The following is a 21,590-nucleotide window of genomic DNA, read 5'->3' as shown; positions in this document are numbered from 1 at the left end:
GGTCCTCCGGAATAACACCGGGCCCGGCGCGCCTGACTGCAAATACCTGCTGCGTTGGCTGTGAGCAGCAAGTGTTCTAACGTAGTGAGTACTACAAAATATGAGATTTATATTGAATATTAAATGTTTTTCAAATTGTATACCTTATTTCCTCCATATGTCGTGTCCGTTAAGGGTATTACTATTATGTATCTCATTTAAGGGCATTGCTCCAATGTAGTGAGTACTGCAAAGAATGTGATTTATAATGGGTATTATATGTATTTAAAAATGTATACGTTATTTCCTCCATATCACTGTTCTATTAAGAGTATTACTATAATGTATCTTATTGAAGAGGCATTGCGTGAGGCACCATATTGTTGTTGGCCCTTTAATCAAAACCAACCGGTTAGTCTGTCAAGGGACCGACAAAAGTCGAAGCAGGTACGATAGTTTGGGCCAATGATTAAAGCCATTAATCGTGATACATCGTTTATTTAATGAAAAGGGGAAAGTTGGCATGACTATTATTTTTTCGCCACATTTACAAGATAACAATGAGAAGAGTGAACCCTCCGGCGAGCTTCTCTCGTATTCATAAAGTTAGGGTTCCGGACCCGGTAGGCGCATGCGCTGTGGACCCAGATGGTGGTGCGCGGCGGTCTGGGTGAAGAGCAGCATTGTCGTCACAAGATTTGGATCCCAGCTGTAAGGAGCTATTACAAAGTTTTCTACCCTCGATTTTTGTCTAGCGTAAGTAAGTACATCCCCTTGGGGCTATGCAGGTATCCAGTAGCAACAGACAGTACAGTACAGTTGACAAACAACAAAATGGACAAAAGTCAACAAAATATGTCAATAGAAAGTCGATAGAAAGTGAGCAATATTGCACATAATTTTAAATTCCATATAAAAAAGACCCAGAGGTAGATGTACATATCATGCAATAGCACATTGTCCAGTGTGTGATGGGGTGGGTTGGGGGGGAGAGAGGTAAAGAGAGAAAGAGAGTCAGTATTGCGATGTCCACACGTTCAGGAAGCTGCGCCTGCACATATGAGACATGCAAACGATAGACCTACGAGGACCAGCCAGGCTGAAGCCCCAGCGCAGAGCCGTCAGGTCGGGAGGTGAACCCAGAGAGGTCCGCAGGATGGCGGCCAATAGGACCCGGTATATACGCTATACGGTCGGGTACACCTGGAACCGGGGCGGGAGACTCAAGGAGCTGCGAATACGGTAAGATCCTCATTGCACGTTGCATTTAGCACCTCTTTCAGCTTTTCACTGAGTAACATTTGACACCGCAGGCACCTGGCGAGAAAGTATTTGAAAATGTGGTTGAAGAATACGTTTGGTCGGGTTCTGCCGAGTAGAGCAAGGTAAGGACCTGATAAACACATGTGCACGAGTCACGACATTTGACATGAAGGGGAATGTGTTAACACACTGTGATGTGACCCCAGGTCCCACCGCTACAGAACGGTTCTTCACGGAGCATTTGAAACCTGGAAAGAGGAGTGGTGGACAACCAGGAGGGAGTGGAATCTGGTGGTTCGGGCAGAGTGTCACCATAAGTAGGTCTATTTCTCAGAGAGAGCATGTTATAATCATAATGACTGTACTGGATCACAGCATATAAGGGGGTTATTCCTTGGGTCACTAACATCCACATTCAAATGTTGAATTAGTTCTCTTTCCATGTAGTGGCTAAAACTCCCTTCTTGTGCATTTGTAAATTGCTCTAAACATATTCGGTCGATTAACCACTCTTTGACAGAAAGAACGAGATCTACGCGTGTTTACTGTTCAAACGACGGAAGAGAAGCTCCGTTTTTACTGAATGCCATAAAAAGATACAAAACAGTTTTACTCTCCCTCAATGCTACGGCATAACAGCGCCCTCTATAGCAACCAATGTCCTATGCATCTCTAATAAGTATAAGCAATGAAAACAAGTACACTAAACAGTTATTAAACTAAAAAGCAAAACTATTGTAGCGCCGGTCAGGGAGAGACGGAAGAATGAGACGGGAGACAGGTTTCAACCGCTTAGTACCACTCTCGCGCCCCTTACACCGCACGACTGCGAGAGTTGGTTCTTTATTTTAACAACGAACATAACAGAAACACGGGACACCTGACCAACACACACAACACTCTCACTAATGGTCCCGATCACACTACACATCACACAACAATGGAACAACACACAATTAACACACAACCAATAAAGACCCCAAACCCGTTAACCCCACTTAACCTAACAACAGAATAAATTAACAAAACCCCTATTGTCAACTGACAACCCCAATTCCCAGAATCTCCGCGGCCCCGGAACATGTTGCCCACACCCGTGGTCGCCACACTATGCAAAACAATTAGTTAATCAATATAATAAACAATCACTAAATATTAATCTAAATATATAATATCTAAATCCTAATAATATCTAAGTCTAAATTACAATATGGCAAAATGGCACTAACACTCCATATCTGTGGAGGGACCTCTTTGACCACTTGAAACCAAAGTATGTATTGTTACGACACAGACATTTGGAAGTTTTATGTTTCAGGTACACCCTTTACAGTTGGACCTTCCGTTGCTGGCAGATCTTTGCAGCGACCAGGAGGCAGAAGATGGAGATGGCACAACAGGCACAATCCTACGGTATGGAAACGAGGCTAGGATGACCACCTGACGTAACCATTCTCCAGATACTTAGAGTTCACGTATTTACACCTCTGTATGTTTGTGTGTTTGCTAGCTGAGAAGCACCTGGTTTGTCTGGTATGGGAGAAGTGGGAGGTGTTTGTGCTGATGAAACGCATGAAGGCCAGGATGCTCGATTTGGCTGTTCAACAGAATAGACGGTCGACAACACGGTTGGACTCCCATCCATGTCACTGTGTTTTGTAGTCCTGTGTGTTATTCTCTATGTTTCCCCACAGACCTATTCATTGTGTTTCTACCCATGTATCCTCCATCATACAGCTCCACCTGGAAGATGTGGCAAGCGAAGCGCCAACAGAATTTAGATGTGTTTGCTTTAGAAGAGCAGGCGGCTGAGTTCAGGCGTCTGGCGTTACTTAGCAAGGTACACGAGATTCAACCTGATCACATTCAAGATGTTCCCAGCGTGGTTTTCCCAGCCAGCATTTAGTTAACGTATTTCCGATGTGTCAGTTGTCATCTCTATGCCCAATAGGCATGGCTTCAGTGGAAACACTCACACAAGGCTGTCTACACTCAGAGACAGTCTGAAAACAAAGCATCACGCCATCGAAGCCAAGCACTTCAGATGAATGTGTTGCGTCAGTGGACGTGTTATGTTCGCAGTCGCCAATGCAAAAAGCATCCAAATGGTAAATAAAATTACTATTTGCTCATTTAACTTTTATCCAAAGCAACAAACATTGATTTATTTTACATCGTCAATGAGCGTTAGGGGTTATGCATCTTATTTGTCTGTGTGTGTGTGTGTATGTGTGTGTGTGTGTGTGTGTTTGTGTGTGTGTGTGTGTTGATTTTCCTTCTTCGAAGTATCAAATATACTTAGCCTTGAAGTGGTCTATAAGACCACTACCCTTGAAGCATCAGTTTTCAGCCATGTCTTTGATTCTGGGTTTCAGACGTGGCGCGGCATGCTAGGAGCCAAACACTGATAGAAGAGGGTTGGAGAAAATGGCGGCTCACATTAATACCCAGGAAGGACGAGGTGCAGCGACTACAAGCTGCAGAACATCTGGCCAGGGGGCGCAAGCAGCGCACAGCCATGGAACGCTGGAGGACCTGTATCCTGTTTTACCGACAAACACATCTTTAACGGACATATATGAACCATATCCAGCTAAATGGAGCCTGTATATCGTTATTTTGTTCCTGAACCCCTCAGTAGACATGACACTGTGCAGGGAAAAGGCTGAAAGAGATGAGCTGGCATGCCAACATGGACGACAGCGTTTGCTGGTAAGGAGTAGGACTCCTAAACTGTTCTCTCCAACAATCATGTCACACTCACGCTTATCTGTATCTGTTTCTCTGCCATCACATGTTCACCATGATTTGTAATCTTTTTTGATCTGTGGAGTTAATGTAAGGACGATTGTAGTCCTATCAGTGTTTTTTTGCTGTTGCAGTGGGCTGGATTACGAGGCCTTTCCCTGAACGTCAGCATGAGTAAAACACAGCGACAGAACAATAATGTTGCTGTTCATCATCTTCAACAGACTGTAGGTGCAGATCTTCAACAGACAGATTTTATACTTACAATAGTAAATCATAATAAACTAGCGTTGCTAAACTAAAACTAACCTCGGAGGGTTTGTGCTTTGTACTTTCTTGTGTTATTTACAGCTTAAAAGCAAATACTGGAGATTCTGGCAGGACCGTATAGAAGGGGAAGAAGAAAAGTTGCTTTACCCTCAAATCATCGCTGGCCAGAAGTACTACAGGTATTGTGTGGAAACTATCCTTCAACAAGTGGATGTGATGTTAAACATCCTTTTTACTAAATCTATATAGGGCTGGGTATCGCCAGGTACCTCACCATTCAATTCAATTCGATTCTTTATGTCTTGATTCGATTTCGATTTGATATTGATCCAATTGCTTCGATATCGATTCAATAATACATGCAGATGACAAAAATACCTAAATATTATTTAGAATTAACCATTTCAAAATGAATTAACCATTTCATTGTGCTTTAACTAGCAAAAAGGGAATACACCATTGTATAGTATTGTTCCTGAGCTAAACTTGCAGCATAAAAGTAATAATCATAACATGGACAAATGTAAAAGGGCATGTACATTTAGGCATACTCGCTCCTAGATTACAATGACTGAGTATGCTTCTTTATTTATTATTATTTATATTTTTAATCGAAATAATCTGAATCGAAATTGAATCGAGAACAAATGAATTACAGTGCATTGATGAATCAATATTTTAAATGTGTATCTGAAAACAAAAACTAGTGTCAATACACTTGTTTTTGTTTGTATGAATGTGATAATTTGGACGTTTTCACCATCCTTGTGTGTTCCTCTTGACAGCAATTCATTGACAAAATCCTTCTTTTACAAATGGAAGGACAGGCTAGTTGAACACAGACATCTACAGGTACTCCATCCTTAATTCAGTTTCGAAATCTGAAAGATTTTAAACTTTAGATATCAGTTTGCTATTCTTTTAATGTTTTCTTCCTTTCTCCGGATTAGGACTGATAACGGAAACAAATCGGTTTTAACATTATTGCCACTTCTTCGCCCTTCTATTAAAGATAAAGCGCTATCATATCGTTGTTGTATCATCCATTTTATCTGTACATGGATTTATACAGCCACACTCATTGTCTGGTGTGCTTAGGGATTGGAGCTCCGTGCAGAGAGCCAGTTTGCCAGATGCTTGTTGCCCCAGTGTGTCAACTCCTGGGTGAAATACACCTCACAGGCCACCCTGCACAGAGAGAACAAAGAGATGGCAGACACGTATAACCGGTGAGCTCCCAATGCATCTGTATTTTATTTTTTGAGTTTACTCGATAGGGTATTTTAACCACCAGCCAAAGAGTACTGGGTCTGATGTAATCGGCCTCCCTTTATTGAGGGGTTTCTGAGCCACATATGCCTAAGCACTACTTTCTCACTAACAATAGTAAATCTACCACATGCTTCCATTCCTCCAAGTAAGAAAATAACCAAAGTACTGGCAGGTTTTTACCATTCCTATCCACCATGCCCTCATCCTTCTCCACCTTTCAGACAACGGCTGCACGGCTGGGTTTTCAACACCTGGTGGGACAGCTCCCACCAGAGCCAAGAGCAACGGCTGGCCGGGAACACGGTACTGCAGGCAGGCCACTACACCCAGCACCACCACGGCCCGGCTAGCCAGGCCCACTGTAATCTCTGCTCCTCCCGTGTGGTCAGGCACTGCTGCATGACGGGCACCGGTGTCTGCAGACCGCCTGGTGCCTCTGGAGGAGACGCACTGTGCGGCAGATCGAGGAGGGGGAGAAGGGGCGCGCCGCGGAGCAGCTGTACAAGCGCACACTCCTGCAGAACACCACCAGGCGATGGAAGGACAGGGCTGCTGAGGAAAGGAACAGGTGTGTGTGTGTGTGGAAAGATACTGGGTTCGATCCCCAATATCAGCAAGATTCCTTTCCCCCTCCTGCTACTTGATGATGTGTATCTGATCTCCCGTTCATTTGTTTGGGATGAACGTGTCTGTTCAATGGGTAAGGTGCTAGTGTTGGTTATTTATGTGTATTACCTGCAGGAGAAATGTGATGGAGCAGGCCTGTAGGCGTGGGGAACTACGTCACATGAGATGGGCTTTGACTGGATGGAAAAAGGTAAGAATGTGTGTTCTCATTTAATCAGTCATTTAATGTAGTAGTGTTTCAAATAGTTAAAAATTTGGTTTGTATTAAAGTTGACTTTAGGGACTTTAGTGGCTTGTGCTCCCTCAGTTTGTTCAGAGCCAACAGGAGGAGAGCAGCAGGCTCGATCAAATGCGACGGCACAACGAAGTGAGGCTGGTGAAATGTAGCATCCAGGCCTGGAAGGTAAAGCACAACGTATCAGAGCAGTTCATGTTTATGCACCCACACCGCCAACAGCCGTCTTCATAAGCCCCGTGTTGTCGTTCTGAACACAGCAGTACCATCACCAGACAGGCCTGATCTATGGCCTTGTGGAGGACTGCTTCAAGCTGCATAACCAACGCTTGCTGAGGTAAAACACATGAGATAAATTCTTCCTAGTATTCGAAGTGCTGTAGGTAAGATTCAAGCGTGTGCACCCATCCGTGTGAGGGCTACTTACAATAGTTTGACCTGCAGTGTGAATTTGTAAGATGTATCAATATAAGATTGGTAAATCTGTATTTGCATTCAAGTCACAAACCAGCTACGATCAGAGTAATGGAATTACTTGACCAATCAAGGCGTCTTTCTCCCGATTGGTTCAGGGAATCCAACCTGCAGTCACAGGTGTGCGTACAACGCAGTACTTTTCAATGGCGCAAAATGTAGGGTGGAAGTTGTTTTGGTTGTTGAGTTTCAAATCTTTTGCTCGCTTTCTGTTTTCTCATTCATTTACAACTCTCGAATATTACCTATAGCAGCTTTGAGGTGGATTCCCACAATGGTATGAAATGGTTATCTTCGGGGTTATCATTGTTCATCTGAATGGTTTCTCTTCACAGGAGGATACTGACCGAGTGGAAGGAAAACGCAGCCTTTCAGTCAGAAGCAAGGGTCAAAGAGCAGAGGGCTCTGAGGCACTTCAAGAGAGGCCACCTCAAGGTAGAACCGCCCATCCGGACTCTGCATTGATCTCACATGTCATCATGATCATCATCAACTTTTCATTTTTTGTATTTATTGTTGTTGACCTGTGATACAATTGTTCTTAGACATTTATTTTTGTTTGGTTGTTTTGCTTTCTTTCTTTTTATCTGTAAAGCACGTTGTAGCTCTATTTAGAAAAGCGCTGTATAAATAAAGATTATTATTATTATTATTATCAGTCGTTTGTCAACCTAATGTTGTGTGTATTGGGGATGTTGATGTGGAAGTCTTTGTTATTTTTATAGGTGTTAATTGCATGGAGACGAGCTGCAGGACATGCAATAGCAAAACGTCTCCAACAGGGGGAGGTACTGGCGAGGGCTCAGAGTCACATGGAGCATGGTGAGCTTCTTAAAGAATAGCCTACTGTAACCCGTTGCATGATGATGTCTGTGTGTGAGCATCATCGCGTACTAAATATACTTTCTGTCCACGGTCTTCTTCCTTTACCCCAGTGTGGCAGCTGGCCGGTTTCAGGCGCTGGCGGCTGATGACCAGGGCAACGGTGGAGGATCGGACGGGCATGGAGAAGGCCGAGCGGTACCACCACGCCAGGCTCCTATCTAAGGCACTTAAGTCCTGGAGTGGCCATCACCTCCATCACCAGACATATGAGGTCAAACTAAAGCAGTATCTCAGAAGTCCAGGAGAGCCGCTGGTCAGCCCCAACCCCGCTCACCTGAGCCTGTTTTCATGTTATACCGCGCAGGTGATGAGGCGACAGGGAGCCATGCTTCTCCGACTGAAGGTTTACCAGAAGGTCTTTGCGGTTTGGCAAGTGAAGGTCAGTCAGAGAACAGATGTATATCCGGGCCATAAACCGATTCGTCACCAATCTCCTTCTTTGCAAACTCTCGTTTCCACTACGATTCACGTTTTTAACACGTTGTATGTAGAGTACGACAGTTCAGCATATCCTTGGCCTGCCCCTGATGATGTACTTCCCCTGATGATGCACTTCCCGTCTACAGCTGGGGCGCAGGAGGCGAGAGGCGGAGCAGACGGCGATCTCTCTTTGGCACTGGTCGCTGGGCCTCCAGTCCAAGGTAAGAGTCCTGACCTCTGGTTGTGTAAATTCTGTGTTAACCCTTCCTACCTAAATACTCCACAGAGTGTTGATGGTAAACGGCGACCCGATGACCTTGGCATGCCTCCGTCCATCCGCCCGCAGGCCCTGTACGCGTGGCGGCTATGGGCCTCCGAGCAGCAGAGGAGGAGGGAGCGTCTGGCCCGAGGGGCGGAGTTCTACCGAGACCAGCTGCTGAGGGACGGGGTGGCCGGTCTCATCACGCACGCCGCTCACATGAGCCGTCTGGCTGCGGGCCAGGCCCAGCACGGCCAGCCGGTGGGTTCAACAGCTCCTTCCTGTTCTTTTAAATCTAGTTGTTTAGCAGCAAAGCTTTTATCCAAAGCGGATGACAAGCGAGGCTGAGAACATTCAACGTTTACCATCAAAAGCTAAAAGCAACATGTCGGCTGAATTACTTCAAGCTGTTGGACCTCGTTTAGAACAACAACAGGGGAGTGTGCAGAGAGCCCTAGGAATCACTAATACATTAATGGAATAACTGGAATGATTCATTTTTTATATTTATCCGTTAAAGGAGCAGTGTGTAGGATTTAGTGGCATCTAGTGGTGAGACCATTACTGCCCCTAGCCCCTACGGTGGCCTGTAAGGGGAACATATGTACTCCCAAAAGGAGGTCAAGTGAGGAGTTTCCTTGATAGACTTATAAATTACATTTAGTTAATAGGTCTGTAAAACTATAGGTCAGAGCTTCCAAGTAAGAAGGAGAGAATTAAAAACATTTCCTCGCTAGAGCATTGACAGGTTAGGAAGACACAACTATTCTAATGCTTATGGGATTATACACAAACTAAATCATACTTAAGAATATTATATATAATTTAGTTTGTTCCGCTAGATGCTACTAAATTCCCCACACTGCTCCTTTAAGGCATGGCTGGCAGTGTCTATATTATTCATGTTATTCTTATTACACTCCTTATCCCCGTCTTAATGAAGCCCTTCCTTACCCAGACCTCCCAGCGGCTTCAGAGCACGGTGCGGCGCTGCGCCTGGCGCTGGAAGCAGCGAGTGCTCGGCCCACAACAGGGGCCCCCCCAGGGCAGGGGCCCGCCGCCCAGGATACAACATCACGTCACCTTCAGCTGTCCGCCCGCTGCTCCCAGCCCCGGGGTGGGGGTGTCCTATCAGACGTGAGTGTGTGTGTGTGTGAGAGAGTTTTTCTTCGGCCCGATGTCCCTGTGTACATCTGTGGTCAAGCCTCTGGTCCTGCTCGCCTCTCCTCCAGGGCACCGGGGCTGGCCCTCCGACCGCAGCCACGCTGCCCCCAAGACCTCCTGGAGTCTCCAGGGAAGAAGCGGGGAGATGAGGGGTAAAGGATCCATGATTAAACACGACATAATGTAATATGAATCCCATACTCTACATGTTTATACCCTACCTTCCCTCTGTTTTGTCCTGTATGTTTGGCCTTGATGCAGTAGGAAATAGACTACTGTTCCTCTGATCTAGGTCTGAGGAGCCCCCCTTGGTCTGCAGCCCCACCCTGCACCCCTCAGCGCCCGGCCCCGGACCCCATCGTGTTGTGGAGGCTCCGTGGAACCGGCTTCTAAACCAATGCCAGACCCCGGTGATCCTATGCTGCCTCCAGCCTCCTCACGCACCGATCGGTTCCAGACCCTCCGTCAAGAGCCACATGCCAGCAGTGGTGTGTGGTAAATACCCTCTGTCAATCTCCTCCTTCACCCGCCAGGGAGCAGAGAACCAGTACGTCCTGTTGCCGCCGTCGTCGTTCATGACTTCAAAAAGTCAAACCGAGGTATATTCATGTGCTGTCCAGGGAGAATGTGAATGGATATAGACTGCAGAATGACGGTCATTATAAAAATACTGTTGTGTGTGTTTGATGTGTTGCAGGCCAGCCCCTCCTGTCCCAGAGACAACTCACGCCTTCCCTCCACCCAGATCACCTCTTCAGGTTTACAACCCACTACGTCTCATCGAGACAGTGACGTTGATACATTTATCTGCAACATAAACATTATTAAATTTAAGTTATAGCAGTACTTAGCATCATGTAGCATCTTTTCCTAGCTATCTTTGTTGTGTACGGGTAATGGGTAAACCTCCTCGCCTGATTGTCAGTGCTTGGCACTTGTTTCTATGAACTTCCTTACTGTACCGACAGCGATATATTGTTTCTCTTTCTTCTGACAAATGCACTCATTGTAAGTGGCTTTTGATAAAAGCATCTGATAAACGCCCTAAATGTAAAGTTAAATGTAAAGTGCTTCTCCTTGTGATTGTGGTTGAAGGGTCTTACATGACGTCGCCGGTTGAAGAGGTGGAGATTTGTGGGGTGAAGGAGGAGGCTGACCCTGCCCTGTGCCTCACTAAAGAGCTGCTCAACATTCAGCTGGAGATGAAGCACTTTCAGCAGGACCGCCAGCAGCTCTGGTATGACCCTGCAGGCCTCCGTACCTCCTGGTGATCGTCTATATCTTCAAGGTGTCCCCTTTTGGGCACTGTCCCCTATCCATTTGACCTGCTCAGTGGGCCTGCACGTGGAAGGCCAAGGGGTCAAAAGTATGGCGTGTGGCGTTAAACATTCATAGCGCAGTATTTTACACTGTTGTTTTATCAGTTCAAAAGTATGTCTTACGGCGCTTTTCCTGAACTCTACAACAGCGTAAAGTATAATATTTGTTTGAATCATTTAGATTTCACTCTTATTTCCTATCCTATGTTCCTCATATGTTTCCAAAAGAGGCATCAATTGCTCCTGCATTTCTTTTTGAAATCAGTGATGACCACAATATGCCGGACTTCCTTCTTGCATCCATGTTTTTTTTTCATGGATTTTCAAGTTGACTGACAACGTGAACAAGCTTGAACGCAATGATGTCGGAATTCGGAATCTCAGAGTTGAATCTTCCGAGTTCCGAGATTTCTTCAACGCGGTACAAATCTATGTTCAATTCAATAACACACTGTAGAATAAAACTTATTTAGACTTAGATCACCACGTTTTGTCTCTGTTTAGTCCTCAGAAAGCAGCGTATGGATCCATAGTTCCCCTTCTACGACCGCGTTCAATGTGAATTTAACTGTTATCTAGGCCATAGTCTAATCTTCTTGATGTTCAGAGTGGCTGTTTTTTTTGTATAAGTCCACATAACCTCTGGTAGTAGTCTTATATGAAACGCAGATTAAACCCACATTATGAGGAGTCTTTCAATATCACATTCCCCTCAGCATTGACAAACCGCTGGCGGAGGTTGTAATGGAGCTGATATATCGCCTCAATATAAGTTTTAGATTTAATATGTTAATATAAATACTTATGTCTTGTCTCATCACATGCTATGAAAGCAGGATCTTGTGATGACACTACGGCTGCCATTGCTTTTTAAATAACCCATTCAGTTCAATCACAAAACCGTCCTCCTGAATGAGATGAACCACGCAATCGAGTGCTCATACGAGCCGACTGAGCAACAGACGCATTGAGTCTTCAAAGTGCAAGAGCACCATAATTTTGTTAGAACCTTCAACATATGGGTTTGATCTGAGTTTCATTCACATTCCACTACTAATCAACTGATGGAAGATTGATTGATTGATTTCTATTTAATGTATTTGGATGACACCTTGTGGAAACACATTGTATTGTATAGGCAAAAAACAGCCAAAGCGAACCTCCAGAAGAATACATGTAGGCCTACATAACCGTCAGTCAATTCTCATTGAACGGTCGTAGAAATATGGATCCATCCGCTGATTTCTGAGAGCTAAACTTGATAGTTCTCAGTTGATTGGATGAAGAAGGTGAAGGTGTTGTGAAAACAGGTGTAAACATAAATACAAATAAAACGACAAATACAAATAAAATATATTGAATGGGTACACGTCTACAGTGAGGCGTGGTGTTGATGGTGTGCTGTCCTGCCGCTGCAGGGCCTGGCGGAGGCTGAGGGAGCTGCTCAAGACCTGGCTGAGCTCCAGCGCTGAGGACGACCCCGCGGAGAAGAGCTCTGTGCAGCAGGAGTTATACCAGGTAGGAGCAGGACCCCACTGCTCCTACACTGTTCTAAGATAATGTACACTTCTGGAAGTAATTGAATGTGAAACAAGGGAAAGGAGCGACTATGTGTCCCGGACACATTGTGGCTCTTTTCCCTTGGTTCAGGGTGAAAGGCCCCTTTTTAACGAACGTTTGAGCAGAGGAGATCACAACATGAATTGACCCCCCGGCTGTCCCTGTGAATAGCTGGAGCAGAGCATGGCCCAGCTGTCTGAGGACTTGGGGAGGCAGAGACCAGCCATGCTGCTTCACGCTGTGAGGGTCCAGCACCTAGACGATGCCCTCCGCACCTCTGGACACGGGCTCCCCAGCAGAGCCACCGAGACACTCTCTGATCACTCTCTACCACCGACAAACTCTGATCACTCTACCACGAGACACTCTGAACACTCTCTACCACCGACACACTGATCAATCTACCACCGAGACACTCTGATCACTCTCTACCACCGAAACACTCTGATCACTCTCTACCACCGAGACACTCTGATCACTCTCTACCACTGAGACACTGATCACTCTCTACCACCGAAACACTCTGATCACTCTCTACCTCGAGACACTCTGATCACTCTACTACTGGGATATTTTTAGATAAACTGTTCACATTTGCAGATTTAATTTAATCCTGAAGAAAATATTTTGAAATCAATGTAATTTATGTATTTTTGGTTTGTAATCAAATCTTTTCTAATTTTGGCATGTTTTGTGTTTGTTTTCTATGCACATGTACATATTTCATATTTTATTTTGTAATCATTTAAAAGGATGCTGCTTTGAACCTCTTGGTTTTTTTTAAGTATAGAGTTTCTGAGGGTTTACTATCGTAGTTCTTCACAGACCAAATAGACTTACAGACCAAAAGATAAGAGGATAGATCCATGTGTGGATGAGTTTTATTATTTGATGACAGATGTGGTTACAGGCTTGTATGATAAGGTTAAATCTTTGTACAGAAATAGGTGTCAGTGTAAAGGTTACATAATGAGTGTTTAAATGTCTGTGATGTAGGTCATACACATTTGCCACTTAAATACTTTTTGTATATTACTGGTTGTGAAATGGTCACCTTAAGCGTACCCCCCACCCATGAAGGAAGCCCCACATTTTACCCTTCAGAGACGTCAAACCTGCTTTAATGAGCGCACCACGTGACGGATGGTGTTAAATATCTTCCATATGTGCCTGGGAAAAAAAACAGCTTTTCTCTTTCATGTGGATCCCCCCTCACATGCTTTAGTATAATTTCCCTCCGCTACCACTGCCTGTTCCTATAGTCTGCATAAGGATCAGAGTTTTGACAGACAGCAGAACTGTGCTGGAATTACAATCTGGATTTAATATATCTGAAGATATCTGAGTGAACAAGGACACAATGCAAGTCCGTCATGCGGTTTTCCTCTTCCTCATGTGTCCGGTCTATATTAACGGTACGTTTGATCTTAACTTAATGTAATATTTTCCATTCTTACCAAGTATAATTATTGAGCTTTATAATGTTTGATATAATATGTTCCTCTTTTGGGTTTAATAATTGACCTTTTATGTATTTTGCCAGCTGCGTATGATTGTTCTGGCATTTGTTCACGAGTTGATTTTAATGGCACTTTTCTACAATTGATTTTACATATTAACAAATAGTTTTTTATTTTGTTATAGAAACCGTATTTAATGCTTAATTTGTCCAGCCCCAAGATGGCTTACCTTCCCTCCTCCCTTGCCCTCAGGGATAAGACCTTCAGACTAGAACTGCATTCTGAGGGCCATGAATACAGATTCACCTCACCGTAAAGTGTATTGAACGTGTATTAAGTTCCAAATGTTGTCTGACGAATGCATGACCCTGCACACATCTTTGTTTCTGAATGAATTAACTAATGTTGTCTGGGGCGACCGCAGCCAAGAAGATGCGCTGGTGCACGGTGTCGGACCCGGAGCAGAGGAAGTGTGCAGAGCTCGCCAAAGCCCTGGTGGCCGTGCTGCCCCCCGCCGCCGTGGCCGCGTTCGCCAGGCTGTCCTGCGTCCGGGCCTACAGCACGGCCGACTGCATCGACAAGATCAGGGTGAGCCTCACAGTGGTGTCTCCTGTCCTGGGGGTTGAGGGGGTGGAAGAAGTCCCAGCTACAAGACGCTCCAGGATTCAAGCCTTTTGTAAAAACCAACGATACACAACCAGTGTTGGTTGTTTTTTGTAGTCATACACACACACACACACACACACACAAGCTACTCTTGTCAGTGCAAAGTAGGCTTTGAATCTGACACACACGCTACTTTCAGGCAAACCGCGCAGATATCGTGACCCTGGACTCCGGGGAAGTTTACTCTGCAGTGAAGCAGTTCGGCCTCGTCGCCATTGCCAAGGAGATATACAGCGACGGTGGGTTACATTTCTGATCTTTTTACTGACATACCCGTCAACAGTCTGCAAAATGACTGACTGTTCATCGTGTGTGTGTGAATGTCTGTGTGTAAGTGCATGTGCATGCATGTGTGTGCGTGTGCGTGCGTGTGCTTGCGTGTGTTCATGTGTGAGTGCATGCGTGCGTGCCTGTGTGTGTGTGTGTGTGTGTGTGTGTGTGTGTGTGTGTGCGCTGCAGGAGGGTGCATCATGGCGGTGGCGGTGGTGAAGAACAGCTCCCTGGACGTGCGGTCGCTGAGAGGCGTGCGGAGCTGTCACAGCGGGGTGCGCTGGACGGCAGGATGGAGCCTTCCTCTCGGCTTCCTGCTCTCCCGCAACTACCTGACCTGGACCAAGGAGCAGCCGCTTAGCAACGGTAGTCAATGCAGAGGCAGCCAAACACTCACCCGAACTAATCATGTTTAATGTTTATATGTGGAGATGCTTGGATCCATCTCTACAAACTCTGGGGTGTACAAATACATGTTCCGTGCTCGAATAACGAATGAAGGAATAATGAATAAAAAGTTGAGAAACTAGTACCAGAAATGTGCAAGTGTGTGTAGCAGTACCAAGAAGGTGCTTCCGATCATCTGTTGGTATGTTTCCCTGGTCTCCTTTGATGGGCGTTCCTCCTCCCCGGCTCCAGATGTGAGTACCTTCTTCAGTGCCAGTTGTGTTCCCGGCGCCGCCACGCTGGCGCCCTCTCTGTGCGCCGCGTGCCGAGGCCAGAAGTCGTACATCCGCCAGCGCAACTACCACTGTGAGACGTCGCACAACGAGCCCTACTACAGTAACCACGGGGCGCTCAGGTCCGCCCGGTAACAGCAGCAGCCCATGATGTCACATGACCTGTACCTCGCATGTTGACTGATGTTGCCTCCCCTCCCCAGATGTCTCCAGAGCGGGGCGGGAGACGTAGCCTTTGTGGATCACCTGGCTCTGGAGAGCATCGAAGGTGAAGTGTGTGCCCGGTGTTGCGTGGCTTGGCGGTGGTGTAACACACATTCCATCGATCGTCCAAACACATTAACACCGTGTTTATAGTTCCTCTAACTGAGACTGGTCTCCCCTTCCCAGAGAGCCAGAGGGAGGAGTTCAGCTTGCTGTGCACAGATGGGAGCCGTGCTCCTCTCAGCCACTTTGCCAAGTGCAACTTGGGCCGCGGTCCAGGTGGGGCCATGGTCACCAGACTAAACTACCGCAAGATTGCACGCAAATTCCTGACCACAGTTCAGGTCAAATATTTTGTTTGTATTGGGTTTCATTCAGTCCTCCTCAGTTTGTCTCTGTCGCGCTTTGCGCCCCAGTGTCTCCTCTCCCTCTGCGCTCTGTCAGAGTAACGTTGGCTGTGTTCCCCGTGGGCTCAGATGTTGTTTGGTCAGCGGGGCAGAGAAAGGAGCCGCTTCCCGCTCTTCAGCTCCTCGGCCTTCGGGGAGCGTGACCTGCTGTTCACGGACATGACGGAGAAGCTGGCCGTGCTGCCGGACGGCATGGACGTCAGCCAGGTGCTGGGCCTGGACTACGTGGCCCTGCTGAAGGGCCTCGGACACGAGGGTGCGGACACAACTCAGCTCAACCCCTGTTTATACAATATCTTTGGGGGCAGGACTTATATGTGTGTGTTCGTGTTCGTGTTTGTGTGTGTGTGTGTGTGTGTGTGTGTGTGTGTTTGTGTGCACCTATGCATGTGAAGGAAGCTCGTTGGAGGACAGCGTTGTGCGTTGGTGTTGCATCAGCCTTGCAGAGCAGAAAAAGTGTGAGCAGTGGGCCCTCAGCATCAAGTCGGACCCCCTGGTGTGCGTCAAGGCTGCCTCCATGAGCAACTGCGTGGAGAAGATCAAGGCATGGCTTTAGTATCTATACATACATGACTGATGTATCACACAGTATATTGTCTATCTATACACAAATTATTTATGTATCACACAGTATATTGTAAATCTATACATACGCTACCGTTGAAAAATGTTGGGTCACCAAGACATTTTCAGCAGTTTTCAGTTGTGCTAACATAATTGCACAAGGCTTTTCTAATCATCAATTAGCCTTTTAATACGATTAAATAATGTACCAGTAAAACACAGGACTGATGGTTGCTGGAAATAGGCCTCTGTACTCCCATCCGGGGGACGTTACAGGAGCCTCAGGAGTTGAACCAGCAGGCTCAAAAATAGTTTTATAGCACTACTCAACACAAGGGCCCCGCCACTGCCCATACCCCTGCCCTGCCCCGCCCCCCTCTCCTTTGAACACGGACTATGGACTATCAGACTACCTCTGAAGACTATGCACTTTATATGCACTTCAACAATGCACTTTACTTTATATGATCATACTGCTTCTATTTATGATATGGACTGTCTGATTCCTCATAACTCTACTTTAATAATGGAATTGCATTCTGTGTCTTATGTATTTTTTTATTTTAGCACTGCCATAAGGTAAAGCACTTTTCGATGATGCACTACTGGTTAGATGTAAGCTGCATTTCATTGTACTGGTTCTCCTTACTTCTGCAATGACAATAAAATTGAATCTAATATAATCTAATCTATACCTATGTAGAAATTCCATTAAAAAATGTGTGGTTTCCAGCTAGAATGGTAATTTACCACATTAACAATGTCTAGATTTTATTTCAAATAAATTTAATGCTATCTTCATTGAAAAAAACATTGCATTTCTTTCAAAAAATAAGGACATTTCTAAGTATACATGACTGATGTACCACTCAGCAGTGGTTCCTCTGGCGTGTGTTTCTGTTTACCAACCTGTTCTCACCGATCTGTCGCAGAGGGACGAAGTGGACGCCGTCTCACTGGACGCCACGCATTCGTTCATCGCCGGGAAATGTGGTCTTGTTCCGGTAGTGACCGAGTATTATGGTACGGCTCCATCATGGTGAAGGCTCCACTTAACAGCTTTCCCTTAATACACAAAGGTATTCATGCAGGGGTGGCTGAGTTTTGTTGACGTCTGCACTATTGTCTTGTTTCATTCCTCAAGGACACAAATGTGTTTTGACCGAAGGGACGACCCACTTGGAGACGGACGGTAACCATCAGGTTCCCTGCTCACTCGTCTTTCTGTTTGTGAAGTTATATTCCATGTATTCCGTTCCATTTCATACGTTGTATTTTCATTGGATTATGTTCTATTCTAATGGACCTCATTGGATGATGTGAATCCATTGGTTCCCCAGTGTTCCCCCCCTTGGTGGCGGTTGCCGTGGTGAAGCGTGCCACCAGGAACATCTTCATGGGGAACCTGGCGGGCCGGCGCTCCTGTCACGGTCACATGTACAGCCCGGCCGGCTGGCTCCTCCCCCACACACACAACATGAGCGTCGGGCACAACAACAGCTTCTCCTGCAACCCAAACAAAGGTAGCACACTGCTCTGAAGGCCCCACACCAATAAATGGTAAATGTTAAGCGCACTGCATTTATATAGTGCTTATCTAACCAGTGGCCAGACAAAGCGCTTTACAATATTACCTAACATTCACCCATTCATGCACCCATTCACAAACCGACGGCAGTGTCAGCCATGCAGGGCGACAGTTAGGGTCAGGGGTCACGCTCAGGGACAAATAGACACTCAGCTAGGAGGAGCCGGGGATTGAACTAGCAACCTTCCGGTTACCAGCCAACCTGCTCTACCTCCTGAGCCAAATGCCGCCAAATAGCGGTGCTGTTCAGCCGTGATTGCGTCCGCCTCCTCCTCTCCTGTCGTTTCAGCCTACAGCAGCGTGTTCTGGAAGGGCTGTCTTCCCGGCTCTCAGGGGAATCTGTGTAAAGTGTGCATGGGCGGCACAGGGGAGGCTGCCACCAAACGCTGTGCTGACAACCACAATGAGCGTTACTATGGCAATATTGGAGCATTGAGGTGAGCGTAGTGTCTTGCCTGTCGGTAGATTTCTTGAGTTTGACCTAGGTTTTCTCTGCTAGAATGTTCCTCTGCTTCCAGGTGTCTGGTGGGCGATGTCAGTGGAAAGAGTTATGGAGATGTGGCCTTCCTTGAGCAGCCCAACCTGGAGGCCAACATCCTCAGTGAGAGAAACTTAAAATCACACTGGGTTGTACTTGCTCTATTTCAGTGATTCTCAAGAGGTTGGAGGGCACTTCCAGTGGGTCGCAGAGCATATGCCAAAGCCTAATCTTGAGAAATTAATTAAGTAATATTTGAATGTAAATACTTTTTTAAATGGCTTACTTTTCACTGAGCTTGGCCCCAATGGTCGCAGCTTTTTGTTCGCTCAATGTTTTTTACAGTACACAAAAGTATTGTTGATTACGGAAATATTGGTGAATATGTACATATATTTTCTCGATTCTGACTTAATAACTAATGACATGTGAGTACTGAGGCTAAACCAGTCTCTGCTAAACTCAGAGACTGTGTGTGTGTGTGTGTGTGTGTGTGTGTGTGTGTCTGCATGTAACTGCATGTGTGCCCATGTGTATGTGCGTGTGTGCGTGCGTGTGACTGTGTGTGACTTCATGTGTGTATGTTTGTGCGTGTATGCGTGCGTGCATGTGTGTGTGTGACTGCGTGTAACTGTTTGTGTGCCCATGTGTATGTATATGTGTGCGTGCATGCGACTGTGTGTGACTTCATGTGTGCCCATGTGTATGTGTGTGCATGTATGACTGCGTGTTTGCCCATGTGTTTGTGCTCTCTAGGTCTGAGGCTGACGGGCTGGTCAGAGGGGTGGCAGCCTGCAGACTTTGAGCTGCTGTGCCCGGATGGGGGCCGGGCTCCGCTGTCCGACTGGGAGAGCTGTAACCTAGGAGATGTCCCCCCCAACACGGTCATGACCCGACCTGTGCTCGCGGCCCGAGTCTACGACTTCCTCATGAAGTCACAGGTTGAGTTACTACCACACAAGTCGGATGAACCTCCAACGGTTCACACTACAGCACCCCATTCAACACACACAAAAAAGTATTTAGTTGTGTTGCATCTTTCCCTAGCTTTCACTGGTGTGTATAGGGAAGGGGTTAACCTAGCGATTGTAAGTGCCTGGCACTTGGTTCTATGAACATCCTTACTGTACCGACAGAGATAGATTGTTTCTCCTTCTTCTGACAAATGTACTTAATGTAAGTCGCTTTGGATAAAAGCGACTGCTTAATGCCCTTAATGTAAACATTTTTATGATAATCACTTGTTTGTTTTGGGCATTTCTCTTCCTTAAAGGAAACTCTGTCAGCCAGCGCAGACGCAGACTTCCAGCTCTTTGAGTCCCAGCAGTTTGGTGAGAGCGACCTGCTGTTCAAAGATGTGACCCAATGCCTCGTCCACACGAGTCACTTGGACTATCGCACCATCCTCGGGGAAGAGTTCTACGCACACGCAGACTATGTATTCAACTGTACACATTCTGGTGAGAATGCAATCCATGTGGTTTATTTCAGCTGATGATTCAATTCACTAGATGGGCATCATCTTTGAAAACCATGTTCCCTATGACAGATATTCTGGAGTTTTGTGACCAGGACGTGTGCAGCATCTTCTAATGGAAGGACACCTTATCTACTCAGCTAAAGGAACCTACATATAGATATTGGGTTGACAGAAATGTTTGAGTGTTTTCTATATACTATTTTTGCAATGGTTAGCAATATGGTGGCTAGGGCTTGTTTTTGAATGATTAATTAATCGATAAATATTGATAAATATATGCGTATTTACCATGCCTCAAACCACAATTTCAAAAAGAAATCATTTAAGTGCCCCCAACTGCTTCATTAAAACAATATAGTAAATTATTTTTGCATGATTTTACTGTAAGAATTAAAATTGATATAATTGCAATTGTTGTGTAATATGACATATTTACACACATGGACAAAATTGTTGGTACCCCTCTGTTAATGAAAGAAAAACCCACAATGGTCACTGAAATTACTTGAAACTTACAAAAGTAATAATAAATAAAAATTTACTGAAAATTAAACAATGAAAATCAGACATTGCTTTTGAATTGTGGTTCAACAGAATCATTTTAAAAAACAAACTAATGAAACAGGCCTGGACAAAAATGATGGTACCCCTAGAAAAGATTGAAAATAATTTGACCATAGGGAAATGTTCAACTAAGGTGTGTCCTCTAATTAGCATCACAGGTGTCTTCAAACTTGTAATCAGTCAGTCTGCCTATTTAAAGGGTGAAAAGTAGTCACTGTGCTGTTTGGTGACATGGTGTGTACCACACTGAACATGGACCACAGGAAGCGAAGGAGAGAGTTGCCTCAGGAGATTAGAAAGAAAATTATAGACAAGCATGTAAAAGGTAAAGGCTATAAGACCATCTCCAAGCAGCTTTATGTTCCTGTGACTACAGTTGCACATATTATTCAAAAGTTTAAGGTCCATGGGACTGTAGCCAACCTCCCTGGACGTGGCCGTTGGAGGAAAATTGATGACAAAATGAAGAGACGGATAATAAGAATGGTAACCAAAGAGCCCAGAACAACCTCCAAAGAAATTAAAGGTGAACTCCAAGGTCAAGGTACATCAGTGTCAGAGCGCACCATCCGTCGTTGTTTGAGCCAAAGTGGACTTCATGGGAGACGACCAAGGAGGACACCACTGTTGAAAGCAAATCATAAAAAAGCGAGACTGGAATTTGCCAAAATGCATATTGACAAGCCACAAAGCTTCTGGGAGAATGTCCTATGGACAGATGAGACAAATCTGGAGCTTTTTGGCAAGGCACATC

The 21,590-nt window shown here is 45.5% G+C and overlaps 2 protein-coding genes across 9 annotated transcripts; both read left to right on the top strand.

The window, feature by feature from the left end:
• The first annotated feature begins 39 nt into the window (after nucleotides 1-39).
• On the top strand, nucleotides 40-13,740 carry sfi1 (SFI1 centrin binding protein). 7 transcript variants are annotated; one of them, XM_079741909.1, is made up of 33 exons: nucleotides 40-84; nucleotides 586-735; nucleotides 1,021-1,221; nucleotides 1,293-1,364; nucleotides 1,449-1,559; nucleotides 2,561-2,655; nucleotides 2,753-2,870; nucleotides 2,980-3,082; nucleotides 3,194-3,350; nucleotides 3,618-3,779; nucleotides 3,884-3,954; nucleotides 4,125-4,217; nucleotides 4,342-4,439; nucleotides 5,046-5,112; nucleotides 5,359-5,489; nucleotides 5,754-5,835; nucleotides 5,922-6,100; nucleotides 6,274-6,349; nucleotides 6,449-6,562; nucleotides 6,655-6,731; nucleotides 7,204-7,303; nucleotides 7,594-7,690; nucleotides 7,804-7,964; nucleotides 8,058-8,132; nucleotides 8,320-8,394; nucleotides 8,520-8,693; nucleotides 9,391-9,569; nucleotides 9,665-9,748; nucleotides 9,889-10,195; nucleotides 10,294-10,354; nucleotides 10,692-10,833; nucleotides 12,334-12,433; nucleotides 12,647-13,739. In XM_079741909.1, exons 3-33 carry the CDS (start codon nucleotides 1,046-1,048, stop codon nucleotides 12,869-12,871), a joined length of 3,762 nt encoding a protein of 1,253 aa, XP_079598035.1. In that variant the 5' UTR covers nucleotides 40-84; nucleotides 586-735; nucleotides 1,021-1,045; the 3' UTR covers nucleotides 12,872-13,739. The 7 variants fall into 7 exon arrangements, with proteins under 7 accessions (XP_079598035.1, XP_079598038.1, XP_079598036.1 ...); XM_079741912.1 differs by lacking the exon at nucleotides 40-84 and having other exon boundaries at nucleotides 397-735; nucleotides 6,467-6,562; nucleotides 6,658-6,731; nucleotides 12,647-13,740; XM_079741910.1 differs by lacking the exon at nucleotides 40-84 and having other exon boundaries at nucleotides 397-735; nucleotides 6,658-6,731; nucleotides 12,647-13,740.
• Nucleotides 13,741-13,750: 10 nt separating this feature from the next.
• sxph (saxiphilin) lies at nucleotides 13,751-20,764 on the top strand. Of its 2 annotated transcripts, XM_079741918.1 has the most exons (17): nucleotides 13,751-13,890; nucleotides 14,360-14,523; nucleotides 14,741-14,840; nucleotides 15,061-15,237; nucleotides 15,511-15,673; nucleotides 15,755-15,819; nucleotides 15,942-16,099; nucleotides 16,232-16,418; nucleotides 16,558-16,706; nucleotides 17,659-17,749; nucleotides 17,871-17,918; nucleotides 18,067-18,249; nucleotides 18,604-18,751; nucleotides 18,833-18,915; nucleotides 19,549-19,733; nucleotides 20,066-20,252; nucleotides 20,342-20,764. In XM_079741918.1, exons 1-17 carry the CDS (start codon nucleotides 13,836-13,838, stop codon nucleotides 20,383-20,385), a joined length of 2,187 nt encoding a protein of 728 aa, XP_079598044.1. In that variant the 5' UTR covers nucleotides 13,751-13,835; the 3' UTR covers nucleotides 20,386-20,764. The 2 variants fall into 2 exon arrangements, with proteins under 2 accessions (XP_079598044.1, XP_079598045.1); XM_079741919.1 differs by lacking the exon at nucleotides 17,871-17,918 and having other exon boundaries at nucleotides 17,659-17,730; nucleotides 18,102-18,249.
• The last annotated feature ends 826 nt before the right edge of the window (nucleotides 20,765-21,590 follow it).

The sequence above is a fragment of the Pollachius pollachius genome (genome assembly GCF_949987615.1).
Source record: "Pollachius pollachius genome assembly, chromosome: 8".
Lineage (NCBI taxonomy): Eukaryota > Metazoa > Chordata > Actinopteri > Gadiformes > Gadidae > Pollachius > Pollachius pollachius.
This window is presented reverse-complemented; position numbering and strand designations above follow the sequence as displayed.